Source organism: Hyperoodon ampullatus (genome assembly GCF_949752795.1).
Source record: "Hyperoodon ampullatus genome assembly, chromosome: 8".
Classification (NCBI taxonomy): domain Eukaryota; kingdom Metazoa; phylum Chordata; class Mammalia; order Artiodactyla; family Ziphiidae; genus Hyperoodon; species Hyperoodon ampullatus.
Window position 1 is genome coordinate 14,092,268 of NC_136921.1, and position 22,370 is coordinate 14,114,637.

At 39.2% G+C, this 22,370-nt stretch overlaps 1 protein-coding gene across 5 annotated transcripts in view; it reads left to right on the forward strand.

Moving 5' to 3' along the window:
- The window catches only part of DOCK10 (dedicator of cytokinesis 10), a gene marked incomplete at both ends in the record, with an annotated part of 299,463 nt that overhangs the window by 116,475 nt on the left and 160,618 nt on the right, over nt 1-22,370 (forward strand). Inside the window, one exon of one of the 5 annotated variants that reach the window (XM_079710446.1) lies at nt 4,938-5,042. The exons of the other annotated variants lie outside the window; for them this stretch is intronic. Within the exon in view, the coding sequence (XP_079566572.1) occupies nt 4,938-5,042 (105 nt within the window). Of the gene's footprint in view, nt 1-4,937; nt 5,043-22,370 lie in introns of those variants that run through there. 5 annotated transcript variants of the gene reach the window in all.

Below are 22,370 nucleotides of genomic sequence, written 5' to 3' on the forward strand. Positions count from 1 at the left end.
CATCTCCTTGATGGCCAGACTCAGAAACCTGCTGGCATCTTTGGACCTCTCTTCTGGTTAGAGCATGAGCTCTGGAGCTGGACTGCCTGGGTTTAAATCCCAGCTGTGCTACTTACTTGTTTTGGAACCTTGGATCAATTGCTTAACTTCCCAAGACTCAAGTATCTTCCTCTGTAAAACTAAGTGGTGATAACAGTAATAGTAATACCTACCTCACAGGGTTGTTGCATGGTTTAAATAAGGCACTATAAATATTTAGATCAGCACCCAGCACCTAGTAGTTGCTTGATAAATTTCAACTATCATTCATTTTCCATTTAATTGCCAGATATGCATCTGTGAAGTCTATGGTTATGATTCTGATGCCAAGTTTTCTGCCCTCCACTACTCTATGTTAATATCTGGGTTAATGCAGACTACTACTCGGGATCATATTCCCCAAAATCTAGCCTACGTGTAATTATCAGATGAATCTTCCAAAGGCACTATTTTAATCATAGTTCAAAAATCCATGGGACAAAGTGAGAGAGTGGCATGGACATACATACACTACCAAACGTAAAATAGATAGCTAGTGGGAAGCAGCCGCATAGCACAGGGAGATCAGCTCGGTGCTTTGTGACCACCTAGAGGGGTGGGATAGGGAGGGTGGGAGGGAGGGAGATGCAAGAGAGAGGAGATATGGGAACAGATGTATATGTATAACTGATTCACTTTGTTATAAAGCAGAAACTAACACACCATTGTAAAGCAATTATACTCCAATAAAGATGTTTAAAAAACAAAACAAAATCCTTCAGTGGCTTTCCATGGCTTTCGGGATACGATGGAAACTTTCATCATCTTGGCATTTAAAGCCTTCCATGAGCTGGTCCTGGCTTCTATTTTCAATTGTTTCTGCCTCTACTCTACTACTCAGCCCTTGACTATAGACAAGCTGGACTTCCTACTTTTTCTTAAATATTCTTTCTTGGTCTGCCTCTTAGTTTCTGTGATAACGAACAGTTATGGTAACTATACCAGGCAATGTGTTGAAATTTTAAAGTGTCATCTCATTTATACTCACAAAAATTCTGTGAGGTATGTACTATGCTCTCCCTATTTTACAGATGCGAAAACGGAGGCCTGGAGAGGGTAAGCATTGGCTGAGAATATACAGTTAGGAAGCATGGACCCAGGAGCTGCCTCTAAGCAGATTCCAGATCCCATGGTTTTAACCATTGTATCTTATGCCTTCTCTATGCTACATTCCTCTTTCCTAGAGTAACATTTACCCTTCTCCCATCTATATGACTCAAACCTATTCAAAGTCTCCCTTAGGTCCTGTCTTTATTATAAAGCTTTCTCAGTCTCCTTTACACTTTAGTGAACTCCTCTGTCAGGTACAAGCTTCTCAATGCTAGGAAGAGTATTACATATTTCTGATAAAGCACAGCAATGCCTTGAGTATAGTAATTCATTCTGATCATTGACTGGTATGAGATTTCTTTAGTAATGAACTTGACAGTGATTCCTTGTGGTTGAGCCAGCTAATCTCTGGTTTCTCTTTATTGCCCATTCTTGCCCAGTGCCCTAGTTAGGTTCTTTGATTGTCAACAAGTGTCCGAACTTAAGCAGAAAAGGAGTTTTTTGGAATGGCATGGGGTATCACAGAATGCTGGGGAAACAGACTTGGTCTGAAATCAAGGAGGGCGAAGCTCAGTAGAAGCTCAGCTGTGCCATCCCATGGAGCACTGAACTCCATGCTACTGGATTTTCTCCTCCTTTGCAGTCACCACAGGTTATGTCTTTCTGACATCCCCACATACTGCCCGGCAATGCCTCCTTTTGCCAATATTAAAGGTAGCTGCACTCAACAGCTTAGCAAGGAGAGAAATAAGTCATTCTCACATTACAGACGTCGGAAAGTGGGAGGGACTCCAGGATAAAGAACTGTGGCGCCTAAAGAGGAATAGAGCAGAGACGAGATGCAACTGTTAGAAGAAGAGGAAGTCACTTACGAGTTGCTCAAGATTATTAAATGCTTCGTTATAAGACAACGTTCCTATCTTCTAAAACTATGAGCTAGGGATTTAGGGTAACATGAATAAGCGGGTCCCCAGATGGACCTCAGAGATTGGTGACCCCCTACCATGCACACACATTTTCTGAGTCCTTACATTTTCCTGGTGAGTGAGTCCAGTCTTGTTAGATTCTCAAATAGGTCCATAATCCAAAAGAGTTGTGAAATACGACTTTCAGCTATTAAAATAGAAACATAATCTTACATACTCGGGAAATCAGGTGACCCCAAAAGGCAGACTCTCATCATATAAGGAAGAAAGTTAAATCTGAAAATTCGGCATGTGCTATAATGTACCTGCTCATCCATCAGATGCCAAAGAGTTACTCAGAGCGTGAACGTTGATAAGAGCGAAAGACAGACAGTGGAATTTCTATATATCACATGACCATGGATCAAAAGGGCTTCTGCTCTGTGGTATCTTTGGATGCCTACTTAAACCAATTACAGAATAACAATATAGTTTACCTCCTCAGTTGTTATTTTTGTAGCATCTTGCTATTTTTCTCAGTTTTTGAAAGAAGCTTCCTTGGTCTCCATACTTTGGCAAGGAATGAGCAGTATCTCTTTTTGCCTGTCTTGCACAAATCTCTGCATGAGAAGGTAGAGGTACACAAGAGGCTAGAGTCTGGGGGATACATATGTGCATCAACTAAATCTGGTCTTTATTGGGGAAATACTATTGGGAAATGGCCTATGTCAGGATAAAGCAACCATGATAAAGGGGAAGGCTTATTACAGATTAAATAATAATCAATAATGAGGCTTATTAAATAAACAAATGGCATCTATTAGTGCCTTGTCTTTGGAACTAGCTGGTTAAATAAGAGCTTCCCTGAGGATAGCCACCTTCATTACAGAATCAGAACTATGTTTGCAGAAGTGGCTTCTCAGGGTGAGAAGCCTTGTCTAGGGCCCCCTCACCACCACCCCCCCCCACAAAAAGGCAAGGGAGGAGCATCCAAAGGCATCAGAGGAGGCTTTCTGAGGAAGAGACATTTCAAGTAAAGACTGAAGGAAGCTGAGGAAAAGCCACATGGATACGTGGGACCATACGCTTCTAGGTGGCAAGTTGGCATCATCCATGGGAGACATCGGGGCCTGCATCTTTAACCGTGTTGAGCTCTAGAAAGAGAAGGCAAGGCTCTGGAGCCAAAGACCCCCACAAAACCCCCGACTCATTGTGTCTACTCATTGTTCCCCTCCTCTGGTCGCTCTCCCCATTCCCATCTGTACCCTGAATCCTGCTTCCAGCTAAGACACGAATGCAATAGCAGCCTTGTTATTTTTCTTTCTTAAAGTTCAAAACTCCCAGAATACTGAGAGCCTTTTGCAGAAATTACTCTCCTGGTTAAGCTTCTTGCTTGCGTCCACACTGCACATCACACTGTGCAAAGATGCCCCAACAAGTGTCTGTGGAAGTGACTCCCTGACAGTTACTCCCTTCAAGATGCCCCTTGCTCAGGACTCATCTCCTGGGAGAGCTGGTAGGAGCTTGTGTCTCGGTGGTTGTGAAGATCAGTCCTCAATGGAAATATTCCTTCAATCATCTTTTAAACCCCAGAGTGCTTCCTAGACAAGCAATGGTTCCTTTAGCACCTACATCACACCGATGGACACCTCCGTTGAGGGGGTCCACCCTGCAGATGAAGAAACAAACTCTTGAAGAAACTGAATGAACGTCTCCCACAACAATCGTTTTTTAGAACGCAGCTTTCTAATATTTAATCTAATCAATTATTTCCTAGTCCTGTGGCCTCCAAATATTTCTTATCTCATGCACTTCGTAGAAAAAAGTTGGCTGCACTCCCATCTTCTGTGTGTATTTATAAATTATATAGCCCCTGCCAATAGCTAATATTTCAAAACACAATATACATAGGGGACAAGTTTCATTGTTAAGCACAATATATATGTCCTTCATTTATTATTTTATTAAACAATTATATATATACTGAGAATCTTCTGGAAACCAGGCATGGTTTTGATCACTGAAGACACAGTGAATGAAACAAAAATATTCCCACACTCTTGTGGCATAGGATCTAGTGGAGGATGACAGTCCATAAGTAAAATATGGAAAATGTATAGTAGTGTCACATGCTAGTAAGTGCCATGGGGAAAAATAAAACAGAAAGGAGCACTGGGGTGGGTTTGAGGGGAGAGGTGCATTTTAAATTGCCCCAGAGAAAGGGCATAAAGATCTAAAGATTAGGGAATTAACTGTTTCACTATTTGTAATCATTTGACGTAGAGAATGAAGGTGTCCATGTCAATGTGTTATGTTAAATATTAGTAAAGCACAGTTTCTCTATCGAGATAACTAATATAAATAGAATTCTAATATTTTCCCATTGTGCCTAAGTGATCCTCTTGGGCACCTCCCTGGAAAGACCGTTAATGTAATCTACGCATACATGACCAACTGATTATTACCATTCACCTTTGAGATCTAGCCACAGTGATAAAATTTGGATGGCTGTTACACTGACAGACATGGCAGCCTACCATAAATTAACTCTTTGATTCAGTCTTGACTTGGTTCCAAGGGTGAGTTTACATCCTATGGTTTATTTAGCTGTGAGCAATTCTCTTAAACATCCAAAGTCATTTTGTGTTTTTCATCTTGCTTTAAAGCAGGTGATTAGGGAGAATACATGCACAAAAGCGCTTCTGAACAGCTGGTAGTTACTCACTCACAGGAAGCAGTAACTTGTTGGTTTTCTTTTCCTTTCTGTTCAGTTATGTTAATGTAGCATGAGCATTTCCCTTTTTACCAGAGAAGAAAAATTTGTTCGGCCTGGTGAAGCTTCAGAAGGAAGAGGCTTAAAGAAATTGATATTTTTAAATATCTTGCCACTCAAATAACAATACAATGAGCTTCCGAGGAAAGGTTTTTAAACGGGATCCCAGTGAATTTTGGAAGAAGAGACGAACAATGAGGAGAAAAAATCAAGAAGAAATCCACAGATTTAGTTCTGTAGGTATCTGAATGTTGTTTGCTTTCCATCTTTTCTTAATACTTAAAAAAAAAAAAAAAAGATTAGCTCTGGAGTGGTATGCTAACCTAGGCTATGGGCAAAGTCTTAGATGGAACATAATATTCAACCTAGTTCATAAATATCCTTTTTTACTTACATCATTATTTTTAATTACTTCCATCATTAGTTTAAAACATATTGGAAGAGGTTGGAAGTAGCTAAAACATTACTGACTTATTTGGAATATTGGAATTACTTCCATCATTATTTTAAAAAATGTTGATACAGGATTTAAATACTTAAAATACTACTAGAATATTCTCTTTTTTAAAGAAAAGCCTACCATTGCCTCAATTAAGACCCCAATTGATGACTTGTATACAGTTGTGTTTTTTTTTTTTAATTTATTTTATTTATTTATTTTTGGCTGTATTGGATCTTCATTGTGGTGCACGGGCTTCTCATTGCAGTGGCTTCTCTTGTTGCGGAGAACAGGCTCTAGGCACGTGGGCTTCAGTAGTTGTGGCATGCAGGCTCAGTAGTTGTGGCTCGTGGGCTCTAGAGCACAGACTCAGTAGTTGTGGCACACGGGCTTAATTGCTCCACGGCATGTGTGATCTTCCCAGACTAGGGCTCGAACCCGTGTCCCTGCATTGGCAGGTGGATTCTTAACCCCTGGGCCACCAGGAAAGTCCCTACAGTTGTGTTTTTTAAAAAGTCTTACTGCTCTATTTTTATCATGTACCACTCATGATTTGTTTTAAAGTTCTTAGAAAGAGCAACCCAAAATAGGAAAGGAAATGTAAATAAGTATTTAATTAAATGAGCCAAGGAAGAGAGGAAAAATTGGTAAGTTTTAAAGGTAAAAAGATTTGGTTTTCTCTATTGTTAAAAAATGTTTCTGCTTTAGTATTCTTAAACAAAATGAGAAATCTGGAAAAGTGTATTTATTACAGAATTCTAGATTTCTATCTGTAAGAACTATGGGTAGCTGAGTATCAGGGTGGATGGCTAGAGCTTCAGTGATTCACATGTAATGTGGCCCACTTTATATGTTAAATGGCTACAACAACATGACTGGGTAGCTCTTTTTACAGGAATGTTTAGTTTACCAGGTGGTTCAAGTTTTGCTTGCTTTTCTTCAAGGCAGGGGTTCTTCAGCTCAGCATACTGTCATTTTGGGTTGGAGAGTTCTTTGTTGTTTGGGGCTGTCCTGTGCATTGTACAATATTTAGTGACATCCTAGGCCTTAACCACTAGATGCTGGTGGAAAGCTCTGCCCCATTTTGACAAGCAAAAATGCCTCAAAACATTGCCAAATGTCACCTTGGGCAGGGAGGGTGATCTTCCAGGTGGAGAACCACTGCTCTAGGGGTAAATAATCTTCTTGTTTATATAAACACCTTTAATCTAGAAATAGAACAGCTTAAAATATATATATACCTTTGGTAATATAGTGATTGTATATGAATAGTCATTGAATAAATATGAATAATCAAATTAATGAATAGTCACTCAGTGTTTGATAGGCCAAAATCAGGTACAGAATACTCCATCTCAAGTAATAGTGGTTGTCTTTATACTTACAATCTGTCTGGTGGTAATTTAATGGGAGTAGAATTTACTGGAGGTCTGGTTCATAGGATTGATGCCTTGCTATTTCTACCAGAGGATCTTAGTAGTACATGTCTCCTACTGGGAAACATGGGTAATTGACCCCCTTAACCTTGTTCTCATGGGATGTGCCTGGGTCTTTCCACTCAGTGTTTCATAATGGGAATCTGCAGAGCTTGGAACCCAACCTCTTGGTCCCCACTGGCCCCAAAGGATGCTCAGTTGCGACTTCTCTACCAGCCCCATAAAAGCCTCATAGGTTGTTTACCATCAGCCTGTGAAAGAGGATAAGTGTTTGAAAACTTGTTTGGTTTGAGATTATGTTAACCTTCAGACCAGTCCAAGTAACGTTAATTTCCTAGCTGCCTTTCTCTCAGTGGAATTTAGAAGTTCCAAGGGTTATGTCACCATAAGGTTTACTTCTTTTTGTGTCCACTAAAAGAGATAGCACACAGGAGAAGAATATGTCTATCTCACAGAGACCACACACAGGATTTGGCGTTAGGACAGTCTCTGGTGTGTCTCCATATAATGAAGCTAATCACTCCATGAATTATCTTAATTGCATTTGAAGGTATTGCTGCTGAGAACTATGGGGAAAGCAGCCAGTAAGGATGGAGTGATTTCCCACAGCATTCAGTAGCTGTGCATTCACATTTAATTAAGATCATTCATACAGTGATTCGCTTTCTTCTGTAGAAGGCCCTGGGACTCGCTGCTGCTTTTGCCTGCTTTTGGTCCTCCTAAGATAGGCATATCTTCTTTCACAGGTTGTCTCTTCTGTTGAGTAGGGGATTGCTCAGTCCATCCTTAGGTATTATCCCGGGCTTTCATTTTAGAAAAAAAAAAAAAGAGAGAGAGACTCCAAGAAAGTGAAGCATGTAATTAGAGGGCTAAGGGGTAATTCTGACTCTCTCGCCCATGGTCCATGTGACCTTGGGCAGGTTACTTAAATCGCTCTGAGCCTCAGCTGCCACTTCCGTAAAATGTTCCTAACAATACCTGCCCTGTCTTAAGATTGTTTACTGGAATTAATTTTGATCATGTGGATTCTGAGCATGATTTGAACGTTGTAAAAAGTTATGAGTTGCAAGTGTTATGGAGTATTAATAAAACCAAGTAAAATGTCTCCATTTCCAAGGGCAGATGAAGTGGGGTATAATTGTGGAGTGAGATTGTCTTTTCAGTGACTGCAACATTGAAGCCACTGGGCTATAGGTGACTCCTTCCTCCTGGGACCCTTTTTCAATGACAGAGCCACTCAGTAGACAAAATTCTGAATTGCATCAAGCTGAGTGCTCACGGGGGTCCCAGATCACTCTGTGTGTCAGTGAGGTTTGCCTTAGAAATGCCATTTCCCACCCTGGCTCCCACCAAAGCCCAGCTTAGCTGAAGCCCATCCAGAACCAGATTGGACTTTCCACAGACCATTCATCTAAGCTTTTTAAAAGCTAAACCAACATCTCTAGACCTGCTTCTGAGATGACTGGATAGGTAATAAGGAAGAAGCAATTCAAGTGTCAAAATGCCCAACAAATGAAGATAAGGCTTACAGTTAGGTCAGAGAATAAAACAATGATTTCTTTTGAATTTTTGGATATAGTTATATATTGTGGTGAAAGGAGAAATAATGATCGCTGGAAATAATTATCACAGATTGTGTTTTTATAATGATTTTGTGGATTTTGAATTCAACAAACCATTTCTTGCTCTAAGACAAATTTAGAAATGGTTTAGTATCATAGTAGTCTAGAATACTTAACCGGAAGTCTGTGACTTCCTTAGTGGTATACAGCCCAAACTTTATACTCTCATGACCCAGACTGACAATTTTGTTTATTTGACTTTCTTCAAATGTTGTTTATTTAACTCTGTTGGAATTTTTTATTGTTTTGGAAGCTGCCCTTATTCATCCAGTTTTATGGTGTCTTGTCTAAGAAATCCCTTTCCATGTTTTAATCCACTTATCACAGACAACATACAATACCAGACAGTGCAACTGCATTATAAGAAAAGTTTGAGGAAAATGGAACTTACTTGTTAGATCATCAAGTAGAACTACTTCCCTTAATTTTTGAAGTGTGTATGGTGTTCTGTAGTTGAAGGTTTTCTCTTTAACTGTCTTTCTATGTTTATTTTTATTTTTTTATCCAATCATTCAGTATGATCTCTGGTGCATAGGGCAGAGGTTAATAAAAAGACAGTTTCCTTCCTAAGTTGCATATCCTAATTTAGAAAGATTAAATATACTATTGAATTGAGTTATGATATCAGTCATCTGTACCATCAGAAAAAATGCAAAATTTATTTAAGTAAATGTGAGTTGTTATTTTTAAGTTGTTACTGGCTTGTGGATAATTAATCTGCAGGATTTCAAAGTGTTTAGAAGACTTTGGCTACAAATGAAAATCCCTCCTCCTCTTTAGTCATAGACTGTTAGCACTTTAATAGAAAATTGAAAATTGTAGAAAACTATAGATGGAGGATGTAATCTGAAATATTTATATCTCCTACATATGTCATTTTATTAAATGTCTTGTGCTCTTGTCTTTCAAGTCTGCTTTTTTATCTTTACTCTTCCACGTTAATGTGGACAGCTTCTCCCTGGTCATCTGTGCTTCCTTACTTACTGATACTGTTTTATACAAACATTCACAGTTACCTACTTAGACTACTTTACAATGAACCAGTTAGCTGAAAGGAAGCACAGGATGAAGTCCCAGAAACCAGGATGATGGTTCCAGGAAACGATGAAATGAGATGGAATCAGGGTTGGAATACAACGTAAAGCAGGGATGAATGCTATAAATGGACAAGGTGGAAGGAAGCAAAGAAACAGGAGTAAACAGGGGATCTGAATTCAGTCCAGACCACAGAAATGGAGAAGTGTAAGTTGAAACTGGATCTGAGGACTCTGCCTGTGGCTGAAGAAATAGGGAACAGCTAGCTCAGACGCTGCGTAGCTGCAGAGAAGACGCTTTCAAAATGGACTTCGGATTAGTACCTGCAATTGAACCAAGAATGATCTTACTTTCCTCGAGACTGAGTGCTAGGTGAGGAAGCAGAGTTAAATCCAGAGAGAGACAAGGTGGAGGAGAACTGCCAAGCCAAACTGGGCAGAGCTTAGCTCCATGATGATATTCTTTACAACTATCTGAGCAGGAGGTGGACCATTTGTCAGAGGCGGGTGGGGAGGGGCACAGTGGACAGAAAGTAACACCATGATCCCCCCATCTTTTATTTCCCAGCTAACAGCAGTACAAAACTTTCTTAATGCAGAGAGTCCCTCAACTGGTGGCAGTTTCCACTGTGGTTTTTGACACACTTGTTATCTAGCATTCTCAGTTGGAAAACGTCAGTTTTCCACCTGTCTTCTCTTTCTTATGTGTCTCCTTTACTCCTCATACAAAACACTTCATTTCTGACGCCTCTGGTCACCAAATGTGTGGAGGTTTTTCCCCACACCAAGAAATTCTGTGTGACACCAGCTGGGTGTCCTAAATTTAACTCAGTTCTAACACCGCCTACCTGGAGATCATGTCAGATCTCACAGGTTAAGCTCAGTCCTACGAGGCTACCCCCAATCCCACGTCAGATGCCAACCACAAGTCTAGGTTATCACCTGTGCTTCTGACCAACTGACTATAGATTGGAGGTTCCAGCCACCCCCTCCTTTGACTTCAGACGCCAGGTGCAAGTCCAAGTTATCTGTACTTCTGATCCACTGGCTATAAATCACAGGTTCCCATGATCCCCTCTCCGGTTTGAATAATTTTCTAGAGCAGCTCACAGAACTCAGAGAAACATTTTACTTACTAGATCACTGGTTTACTATAAAAGGGTATAACTCAGGAGCAGCCAGATGGAAGAGATGCATAGGGCAAGGTATGGGGAAAGGCACCAGTCTCCCCCAGTCTCCAGGTGTTCACCAACCCAGAAGCTCTCCAAACACCATCCTTTTGGGTTTTTATAAAGGCTTCATTACACAGACATCGTTGATTAAGTCATTGGCTCTCAAACACTGATTTAACCTCAAACCCCACTTGATCTCCCCAGAGGTCAGGGAGGTGGGACAGAAAGGTCCAGCTCTCTAATCGCGTGGTTGGTTCTCATGGAAACCAACCTCCCACCCCAACCCTGTCCAAAAGTCATTCTTTAACTTAACAAAAAACACCTTCATCATGCTCTTAGGAAATTCCAAGGGTTTTAGGAGCTCAGCGCCATAAAGGAGGATGAAGACCAACTTTATATGTCTTATTATAAATCATAAAATCACACATTCATTATATGATTCCTTAATATACCTTTTCATCTCCTTTTCTTCATCTACCTTACCATTTTGTAAATGTTTCTTAGTCCTCTATCCCTACCACTTCCTCCCCTGAGGTGCCCAGTGACCTCCCACCAGCCCCCAGCCTTCTAATTTCCCTCATTGTGGAAACTAACAAAGGGAGCAGGAACAGTACCCAAGCTACAGCTCTATTGTAGAATCTTCCCAATAGGAAAAAAAAAAAAAAAAGTGTTTCTGATTCTTATTCCTGCAAAGCTATGACCTTTGCTGGTAGAGTGTAGTGGAGGGGACCAAAGACTTTATGCTAAGCTGGATTGAAATATCAGTTCTTCCATCAAATTGCTTGAGCAGGTCCTCAGATTCCAAGTTTCCGCATTTGTAAAATAAAGCAATGATGACCTCTTCTAGGCTTGGTATGAATATTCAATGAGAGAAAGTGTTAAATACTTATTATAGGCCTTGCCATTTGATCATGATAATAGTAGTAGGAAAATAAAAGCTATCATTAGCATATATGGGGTAAATGATAAAAAATGGTAGTGTCTAAAGTTACTATTAGTATTAAATTGTTTGGTGTGACTATGTTATTTCTACAAGTAAAAATATATGAATTGGTTTTAATACAACAAATATAGCAAATGTTTTCTCTTAAGATGAAAATGACAGAATGAAGGAAGGTGATACAGGGCCAACAATGGCTTAGAGACACCTGGTCGGTCATCTTTAACACAACTTCCAATGCAACCTGGCACCTCCTATAGAGACAAAGTTATAGTTTGTGACAACATCAGCACTGAAAGAAAATGTGGACATAAACTTATTTTTTGGCCCCAGTTGCTCTTGTGACATCAGAGAGCGATGATTAGAATGGATTATGCTTAGTGGAAAATTAGAGATGAAGGCTGCACTGAGTTTATCACCTTGGAAAACCAAGAAGGTATTTGTCCCCCATTCTCAGGATGCATGATACCTGATGTATTTTTTATAGAGTAGGATGACGTTGGAATTCATTAGTAACACATGAGTTTACTAAACCTACATCCTGTACTTCAAGGAGTCATTGGCTACAGGAGAGGTTCTCCTTTAAGATGATTCAAATCCAAACAAAGGTAAGTTGAGGAAATAATAGTCCCTTATTGTAGGTGCTGCTCCTTGTATTATATCATTTTAGATTCTTTTAGATGCAAGCAGAAGAAACCTTCCCTGGTAAACAAACATATCCAGAGAAAGGAACAGAGGGAAGAATGGAGAGACAGACTGGGCAAAGAACAAGAATGGACTTAGAGCAGCTCGGGGCAGTGGGAAACAGGGATGGTCTTGGTATTTGGAACTAATGGACGGTCATGTGGGATTTTGGCATCTCTCCTTCAAGATTCAGAGTCCTGGAGGGAAGTGTTGAATGGGCTGGGGTCACGTGGCCTTGATCACAGAAAAACAGGTCTTTTTAAATTATCAGACCCACCAACACTGCTCTTTACAGGGAAGGAGAAAGAAGTAAGCCCTCAGAAGGAAATTAACATGCTAATACTAAAAGAAAGCAGGATGGATGTTACTTAGGTCAAAAAATAACAAATGTCCACTATGCATATTCAGTTTCAAGTAACCAAAGATTAAGAAAGGAAATAAAAGAATGAGCTGACCAATCATTATGGGAAGACTTATTGAACATATATAATTCATGTTGTTGACAGGACTATTTACATTCATGTATTCGTGACATGTATGTGTTTATGTACACATACACACATACCTCTCACATTTGACTCATTTGTGTGCCTGTTAAAGTACTAAAATAGTATCAGAGTTTAAGCTGGTGGCAGCTTTCATCACAGACTTTATATAAATTAATCTAAAAATCCTGGCAGCTGGCTCAAAGGTGTTAATTTCCCTGGTGTCAGGCGGACTTGTACTTGGGTTGTGATGTATTTTTAATGATATTTATTATCTTTCAAATGTTTCTAGAAAACTAAATGAAACATGTAATTTAATTTGATTTAGATCTTCTTTCCCACTTCTTTACAAGTACCAGTGTTAGGCAAAGAAGCATGCACTTTTCTTTTTTCATTTGCTGAGCAAAAATGAGTGGATTTTGACATGCTCCTAAGAGATATATGTTGTTAAGTTGCCTTAAAAAAGAAAATAAGAAAGAGAAAGACAAATACCATATACTAACACATATATATGGAATTTAAGAAAAAAAAATGTCATGAAGAGCCTAGGGGTAAAACAGGAATAATGACACAGACCTTCTTGAGAATGGACTTGAGGATATGGGGAGGGGGAAGGGTAAGCTGTGACAAAGCAAGAGAGAGGCATTGACATATATACAGTACCAAACGTAAGGTAGATAGCTAGTGGGAAGCAGCCGCATAGTACAGGGAGATCAGCTCCGTGCTTTGTGACCACCTGGAGGGGTGGGATAGGGAGGGTGGGAGGGAGGGAGACGCAAGAGGGAAGGTATATGGGAACATATGTATATGTAGAACTGATTCACTTTGTTATAAAGCAGAAACTAATAAAAAAAATAAAAATTAAAAAAAAACAAATTAAAAAAAAAGAAGACTGAAAGATTTAAATTCAGTTTGAAACTATACCTTATTACATCCTATAAATCTCTTCGGGTCCTTAATTTTCCTAATGAAATTAAGGGTTAATAAAATAGAATATCCTGATTTTTCTAACTATAATGTTTGTTTTGAATATGATGACTAATCATCCTTCATATTTGCAAACAACTTTGTAATTTACCAAGTTTAACCTGATTTATATCACTGAAATGGACTAAGACATTTAAAGAGTTACTTTTGGCTGATTTCTTCTGAGATCTATGTCCCTTTTTGTTACCAAGGGAACTGTTTCCAAATTCAGCTTAATCTGAGTTTGCCCAGCTGTACAGCTCTTAACTTTGACTTAGCTGGTGTTTATCCATTCTCATGAAACTGTGTAGTTGAAGACAGAGAGAAGGTTAAAGGGTCAGCATAAGATGGCTTATTCCTTACTTAATCATTTCCTTTTTGGTAAGAAAAGTTTGTCTTGCTTTCTGAAGCTCAAACATTTGAGAAGTTGTCCAGTGGAACTCCCTTTGATGAAAGGCTGAATTAAATCTGTCACACGACCACAGGCTGACAGCTGTGGCTATGGATCCAGCTGTGTGGGGTCTTTGCAAATTTCTTGTTTGTTTTAAACACAGGTAGTGTGGAAGTTGGTTCCATTCCAGTTGCACAAATGCCAAAGGGCCCTGGATGAACTTAAGATCTAAAGAATCCATGTGTCATTTAGATCTCTTATTTTCTTTAAGAAATGTAATCAGTCATCTTGGTAACATTGAAATTAATTAACAGCTGTGTTGTTTCTAATTTGTTTGGAGATGTCGAGCTTGGTATTTTTCTTTTAGGGTCTGTCTAAAGACCGTTTGGACCCTCACTGTTCCCTATTTGTTTGTCTGTAGGTCAAGATGTGAAGAGAATGTTTAAGTAATTGGCATGTCATGCCCTACTAGAGCCTTCTGTACTGGTCCTGAAGTACATACCTATTTTTATTTGTTTTTCTGGGTCATTAGCCCAGATGAATAGTATTGTCAGCTGACGAAGGCATTCAGATATAAACTTAATTCTGTTATAAGTACTAAAATTAGAATAAAGATTCAGATATCTGAAAGCGACAGGGGTGGTTGAGGAAAATAGAGGAAGTCTAGACTAGCATCACAGTAGACACTGCATGTCACAGAAAAAGTACGAAACATCTTGAAGGTAGGGGGAAAAACTCTTTGCATAATACTGTTTCTTGAAAAGATCAGATTTTTTTGAAAAGCAGAACCAAGCAAGTAGTTCAGATCAGACTAACTAGAGTAACCCTAACGGTGAGTAACCAGTGCTTGGCTCCCCAATTACACTTAACATTTACAGCACAAACATGTGGCCCCAAACACAAGGGGTTTGCTATAGAGATTGTTCTCCATTTCTCATCCCATCAAACCCTTTTCCTGATTTTAATCCTTAGTGATCCTATTAACTCCCTATTGCTCACAAAATTGACTTGCATGTGTGTAGGTTAGAGCTACAGAAAGAAATTCTAAATATCTTTTGATAAAACTTTGATTGTTGTCTAGGTATTTATCTTGGCAAAGCTAATGAGTTTAATACTAAACTAATCCTAAATTTAATCCTTTTCTTTTGATCTGAAAACATAAGTACAAGAAAATATTTTCTAGGTTGGTTTCCCAAGGAAAATAAAAGGCAGAATTTCAAAGTCACTTTCATTTGCTGATATACATAATTAGATTGCCTTCCTTCTTCCTACGGGTCATAGAGCGGCCTGACTTGATTCAGGAGATACACAGAGTTGATGCTTCCCTTTTCTAAATTTCAGTGCTTTTCCTTATGCTTTTACCTCTTTTGCTTCCAGTAGAATCACTAATTATCAAGGTTTATTTGTTTGTTTGCTTTCTTTTTAAGGAAATTTAAATAACAAACATAAAAGCATGTAGGATAGTTTCTGGTACATGAAGAATTTAGTATCACCAGTTTGATTAGTTGGTTGGTTTGACTTGGTGTTGGGATATATTTGGGGTTAAACATATGTGGTAATTTTCTATCATTTTTGAATAAAGAAGAATCTATATTTGCCTCGCTTTTGGTGGTTCGCTTAACGCCCTCACATACTTCATCTCTTTGATCCTTATGACAACACTGCTGTAAGCAGGAAGTTGCCCTTCGATTCATTTGAGTCAGTCTCACTAAGTCTCAGTTTAAATGACTGTCCAAGTTACTTAGCTGGGAGGTAAAAGACCCCGGACTTCGAACTAGAAATTCTGACTTCTAATCCTTTGCAAGAGTGGCCAATGCATAGAGCTGCTTAAGTAACTTACCAAATGTTTATGGTTCCCTACAGAGCTCAAAATACTTTCGTTAATAAATTGCTAATTGTTCTTCCCTTTCTTGCTGACATTAGCTTCTAGAATCACATACATAATCTGTAGTTATTTTCCCTGGTCTCTTTTCACCAGTGTTTTATTTCTCTTTTTTAAATTAGTTGAAGTTGTTAGTGGTTGAACTTTCATGTGCTTTTCTACTTTCCCTCTTCGGTGGATTTTCAAAGGGTAAACAATTTTAAAACCAAGCAACTCGGGCTTCCTTGGTGGTGCAGTAGTTGAGAGTCCGCCTGCCAATGCAGGGGACACAGGTTCGTGCCCCGGTCTGGGAGGATCCCACATGCCGCGGAGCGGCTGGGCCCGTGAGCCATGGCCGCTGCGCCTGCGTGTCTGGAGCCTGTGCTCCGCAATGGGAGAGGTCACAACAATGAGAGGCCCACGTACTGAAAAAAAAAAAAAAAAAAAAAAACCAAGGAACTCCCCAGTGTTTTCAGAGACATGAGAGTTTTGAAAGTCCATGTTCATTTTTCACCATGATGAAAGAAATATATGTTCATTACAGAAAATTTGGAAAATGCAAAAATTCAAAATAACAAAATCCTAAACATCATAGTCCCATCTAAATATAATTGATAATATGTGGATACAGATTTCTAATTCTTTTCTTTAAATTTTTAAAATTTTGTGCAGTTATTCAGTGTGCAGTATTTATTCCCACTTTTACTTAACAATACATAAGCAGCTTTGCTTGTCATTGCAAACTTTAAAAACTCAGTTTTAATAAGCATGTATTGTTTCTTAGAATGTATGTGCCATAATTTCCTAATCATTCTTTACCTTTAATAATTTATTGTTTCCCATTTTTAGCTCTCCTTGTCCTTCAGGCTTTATTACCCCTCAGAGATCTAGCTATTCTGGACTCAATTCTAATGTCATAATATTTGTTAATCTAGAACCATTGTCAGGATGAATTTGACTTCCTTTCCTTCCTCCTTTCATTGTCTTCTTTCCTTTTGCAGCAATACTTGCCATCTTGATCATGGACCCCAGCCTCCTCACGTTTCCCCACAAAAGCCAATCACATGCAAAATGTTGTGAGCTAACTAGCTTTACTGAATATTTGAAGAGTTACAAGGAGAATTACAGCATGTACCACACAATTTTTCATTGATTTTTTTCCAACTCCTATCCTATTTTCAGTATCCTTCCCAAAGCCCATTATAGCACTAAGCCTTTTTCCACTATATACGATTCTTGGAAAATATAAATCACTTTTCATGAACAACAACTCTGGTGTCTTCACCTTTTAGATATAGCCTCCACCAGCCCACCTGCCTTTCTTAGCCCTCTTGCATTAAAGTGAATGTATTTTCTCCATCTTTTTACAAAGGTAATATTGCAACAATATCCTTGTATATTTCTTGGATTATATGTGTGATTATTTCTTTAAAATAGAGTCCCAGAAAAGGAATTCCTGGATGAAAGGATATAAACTTATTTACTCAACAGATATTTATTGAGCACCTATTATTTGCTTTCTGTACACATTAAATTTACAATACAGGTGCCTTAAATCCATGACTAGTGAAAATTTAAAACTCATAGCCTTTATCTACTTAACACTTATGTAATGAGTACTATGGGTATAGTGTTGTTCTAAGAGCATAACAGATATTACCTCATTCAGTCCTATGATCTAACTCCTACTAAAATGTCCATTTTACAGATTGGGAAACTAAGGCACAGAGATTCTAACATGCCCAAAGTTCCATAGCCCGTAAGTGGCAATGCCAGGACTAGGAGCCCAGGAAGTCTGGTTCTAGAGTGCATGTTACACTCTCTGTTGCATCTCAACATAGAAAACCTATAATCACACTTCCCTAAAATGAGGCTGTGTGGTCTAGGTTATTTCTTAGATTCTGGAGAGATGTCTAGGTTGATCATTTAGTCATTTGACTTTTTTCAGTGTTACATACTTCAAATGCTTAGATCTTCAGTGTCATTTCTACACCCATTTGCTTTTGAATTATAATTATGAAAATAATTCAGATCTTTGTGGTAGCACACCATGTTCTTGAAATTAGAGTCTTTAGCTAAAGCATGGACAGTCTGCTTGTTTTGGACCAGTAAACAGCTCCTGGCAGCTCAGGTTGTTACCAAGATGGCAGGTTCACCAATTCCGAGGCTTAGACTTGCATTGGCGTTCCATGAGAAGTTGTGGAATAAGGAGAGGGGAAGAAAGCATTTGTTTTTGTGACAGGAGCCCATTCTTCTGCTGTGAAGTCGAATTGGAAGAGAGCTGTGGATCTGGGGGAGTAGATCAAACAAATGTCTTAATACTGTATCAAAAGAATAGCCCTATTCCCACATCAGTGCAGCACCAGCCCTGCCACATAATGACAGGCACTGGTGGTTGCCTTTTCCCATGCCTGGAGTGATTTTAGAACAGCTAATAAAATTCATTACTCATTTGAGAGAAAAAGAGTAAGAGTAAAAAGCACTATAAAAGTCCAATCCAATTCAGGGTAATTTTGGCACATACCTTATCCCAATTGGTGCATTTCCAAAGGAAAGAGGCACATTAAATTCAGGAGGGACAACCCAACTGTTGTAAAGCTGTAAATCAATGCTTCTCAGTTCCCAGTTTCACTCAAAATCTCTGTAAGGAGGAGTAGTGAGAAATTAACCGATCCCATCATCTTTGTATACATCTGTCTCTTTGACCAAAACATGGAACTCACAGCTATCTTGCTCCAGAGAAGACTACTGGTTGCATAGCCTGGATTCTCACCATCACAGATGCATAAAGCACCCTTGGCAAGCATTGCCAAATTCTAAGCTCTAGGTACTGTGGAAGATATCACTGTTATTTTTATTTATGAACCTCATATTCCCCTAATTATGAAACATTGAATATCTTGAATGTTGCACACTATTTAACAAATTCCCTGGAAAGATAGAATTTTACTTATCCCCCAGAGGTCAAAACTTAATAAATTATATGAAGCAGATCTGCTAGGCTTTGCAGCCCCAATTCAAGATAACCTCAGTGCAATATTTTAAACAGGAAAGGCTTAGTAAATCTCCTTTGTTAATTGGCTGGCAAGTCATAGCCTGAAGTGAATAACTAAAAATATACCTTCCAACAGATGCTTACAGGCTATGCCATTTATTGTGTGTATCAAGGAGAGTTTAGGATTTAGTTTTCCTGTGGTTTTATTAATAACCAGTGACTTGTGGACTCTGATTTTCCTATTGTACTAATTTAGGTGGGGTTCATTTTAGGTGGCGTTTGGGCCCTAGTAAAAGTAAATAAATAAACAAGTAAGTAAGTAAATAAATAAAAAAATACAAAGATCTTTGAAGGTCTTCTTGACCTGCAGTTGTTCATTAATGCTCAAGGTTTCAACTAGTGGGAGATAAAATTAAAATGATAGTGAGAACAAGACTGTAGAAGGCCTTCTAAAACATCCTTATGTCATTTGCCTTTTTTTTTTTTTGAGGCTTTCTCCATTTTATTTCTTTGGGAAAAGAAAACGACGTCTTTCCTTTGCATGTGGTAGAGATATATATTTATATATAATTTCTTTTGTGTTTGGAAATCCCAAAGCTGAGTCTGTTCATATTTTTTTCTGTTGTTTTTTCCTACTAATGCCTCCTCTTCCCCCTGCCTCTCTGGCCCAGGCCCAGGTTCTGGGGCAGGTGCTGTGAAGGGTGAGTGGAATGGGCATGATTGCCAAGACAGCCCTCCACCCAGCTCAGAGATCTGGTGAGGGGCACCGGAAGGGGCTGTGCAGAAGGACAGAGGCCACAGGGGCACTCCTGTTTTTGTGGCGGATGCACCCCTCATTAAACAGTCACCAGTCATGGGAGGAGGCTGGTCAGGGGTCGGGGGATTGCCGACAGTATTTAGACCTACAAATCCCAATGCACACCAAGCCACACTGCTATGCATGTTGATGTAAAGAAGGGAGAGAAAAGGGAAAGTGTTAGTAATCACATCATGAGCTGTTGGTAGAAGGACATCAGACACTTGAGCTGAAGAAACAGTGAGGAAACCAACTCGATGGCAGAGATAAGAGCTTCCTGACCGTTTTACAATGCATTCTGTTTTATTTGCTACGTTTCATACACAAACACAATATAAGGGGGAGAAAAGAGATTCCAGAATAAGCCAGGTGTTTCAGACTTGCAGGCTTATTGGGGCAGCTGGTAATATATTATAAATGTGACATCGTGATACAAGTGAACTTATTTACAAAACAGAAACAGGCTCACAGACTTAGAGAATGAACTTACGGGTACCAGGGGAGGAAGGGTGGGGGGAAGGGATAGTTAGGGAGTTTGGGATTGACATGTACACACTGCTAAATTTAAAATGGATAACCAGCAAGGACCTACTGTATAGCACAGGGAACTCTGTTCAGTATTATGTAACAACCTAAATGGGAAAAGAAGTTGAAAAAGAATAAATTCATTTATATGTATAACTGAATCACTTTGTTGTACACCTGAAACTATCACAACATTGTTAATCAACTAGACTCCGATATAAAATAAAAAGTTAAAAAAAAATTTTTTTAAATGTGACATTGCAGGGTAAGAGGTGATAGGCTACTGAGGTCTGTTGCTGACCTGGAGTGAAATACCGCTACTCAAAGACATTCAAAGCCAACTAAATTCATTAAGATAAGTGAGCCAAAACAAACGTCTGGAGCCTGCATTTGCCTCTTGAGCTATCAATCTGTGCTTCTTGGAATTAATTTTTGCCTGGGAAAATAGGGAATTGGAACCTAAAAGAAGTCTAAAATAGAATAATTATATCAGAAGGCAGAGAAAGGGCTTTCCTAGTGGCGCAGTGGTTGGGAGTCCGCCTGCTGATGCAGGGCACACGGGTTCGTGCCCCAGTCCGGGAGGATCCCAGGTGCCGCGGAGCGGCTGGGCCCGTGAGCCATGGCCGCTGAGCCTGCCCGTCCGGAGCCTCTGCTCAGCAACGGGAGGGGCCGCAGCGGTGGGAGGCCCGCGAACCGCAAGAAAAAAAAAAAGGCAGGGAAAGGATACAAGAAGGACTTTTTTTTCAATTACCCATCATGCCATAGTGTCTCTGTATCTTCTACTTGAAAATATTGAATGTCTCACAGCTTTCACTAAATGGATTATGTTGGGCAACTAAATTTCTTCTTTTCTCCAAGCGTGAAGTCCTGTGTTTTTATTTACTAAATCAGCAATCTTCATTGAACGGCCCTTCCAGAGAGAATATTCACCTTTCATCATCCTCAGTTTACTTAAGCATTTGTAAAATGGGTTTGTTTTTGTTCTGTTTTGGTGCAGAAAGTACATGGAAACCCTTGTTGTTGGCCAACCATGTTACCTTTTGTTTTGTTTTGTTTTTTATAGTTGGAAAAAAACATTGACTGCTGCTTTGAGGAGCTCATTAGCAATTATTAAAATGTTGGTAACAGTTTCTGGAGCTTTACCAGCAGAGATCTTCCAAAGAAGGCTTTAGAAGTTGAAGCTAAATCTGTGGGCTTTGCAGAGCGGGGAGGGGTGGGGTTGGTGGGAAAGTGTCTGCTGATGTCATTGACATGAAAAATAAAACAATTTTTTTTTCATTTATGAGATCACTTTAGCATGCAGATTTCATGTTGACCACTCCAGCTTCCAGGAGCCCCAAAATAATCCAAACAATGATCCCTTTTTATTTAGGTTGCATGAATGCTTCATCCAAGGGCTAAGGGAACTTAGACTGTGTCCTTGGTCTTCTGTAATATTTTATTATTTATTTTGGGCTCCATCTTTCTCACTTTAAGAGTTCTATACAGTTTGTCGTAAACATATCAACCGTAGACTGAAACAACCACCTTTCTCCCACTGGCATTTATCTCTTGGGGCAGCTTCTTTGAGGGAGGTGCCTTTACCCTTGGCTTTAGGAATTTAATGTGGTGAGATTATTGAGCCATTTTTTCAGACTCTTCTCCATTTTCACCATACTGTTTCCATATTAATTGTGTTTTTCAATTCTACTAAAGAATTACCCAACTTCTCTCTATATCGGCAAAGAAGCTCAGAGCCAAGCAATTAATCCTGACACAGGATCCATGTTTCAGTGATGACTAAGACAGTCTGTCTTACTTCGATTGCTAGCAGGGAGCCAATGGTTTAAAATAGACCCAAGTAGACCTCAAAGGAAGTATCTAATTCATGAAAAATGATGATCATCATAATAATATAGCAAGTAGGGAGAAGGTCTTTCTCCACATTAACAAAGATCAGGTTTACATAAACATCTACTCTATGGATGTGACAAGGCTGAATACCATGTGCCCTGGAGGCTTGGTGCTTAAATTACTGAGTGAGATGTCAGGTATTTCAAGATCTTCTCATATTATTTCAGATCTGGAAATAATAGTTATGTGGCTTTGCCCCAAATGCCTGGAGTCTCCATGACTCTCTTAGAAGGGTTGCACGATATCAAAGCTTTGGTGATTCTAAGAAATGAAATCCAACCAGATGTTGAGAAAAAGCAAGATTCTCTGTTTCAGTGGTTAATAC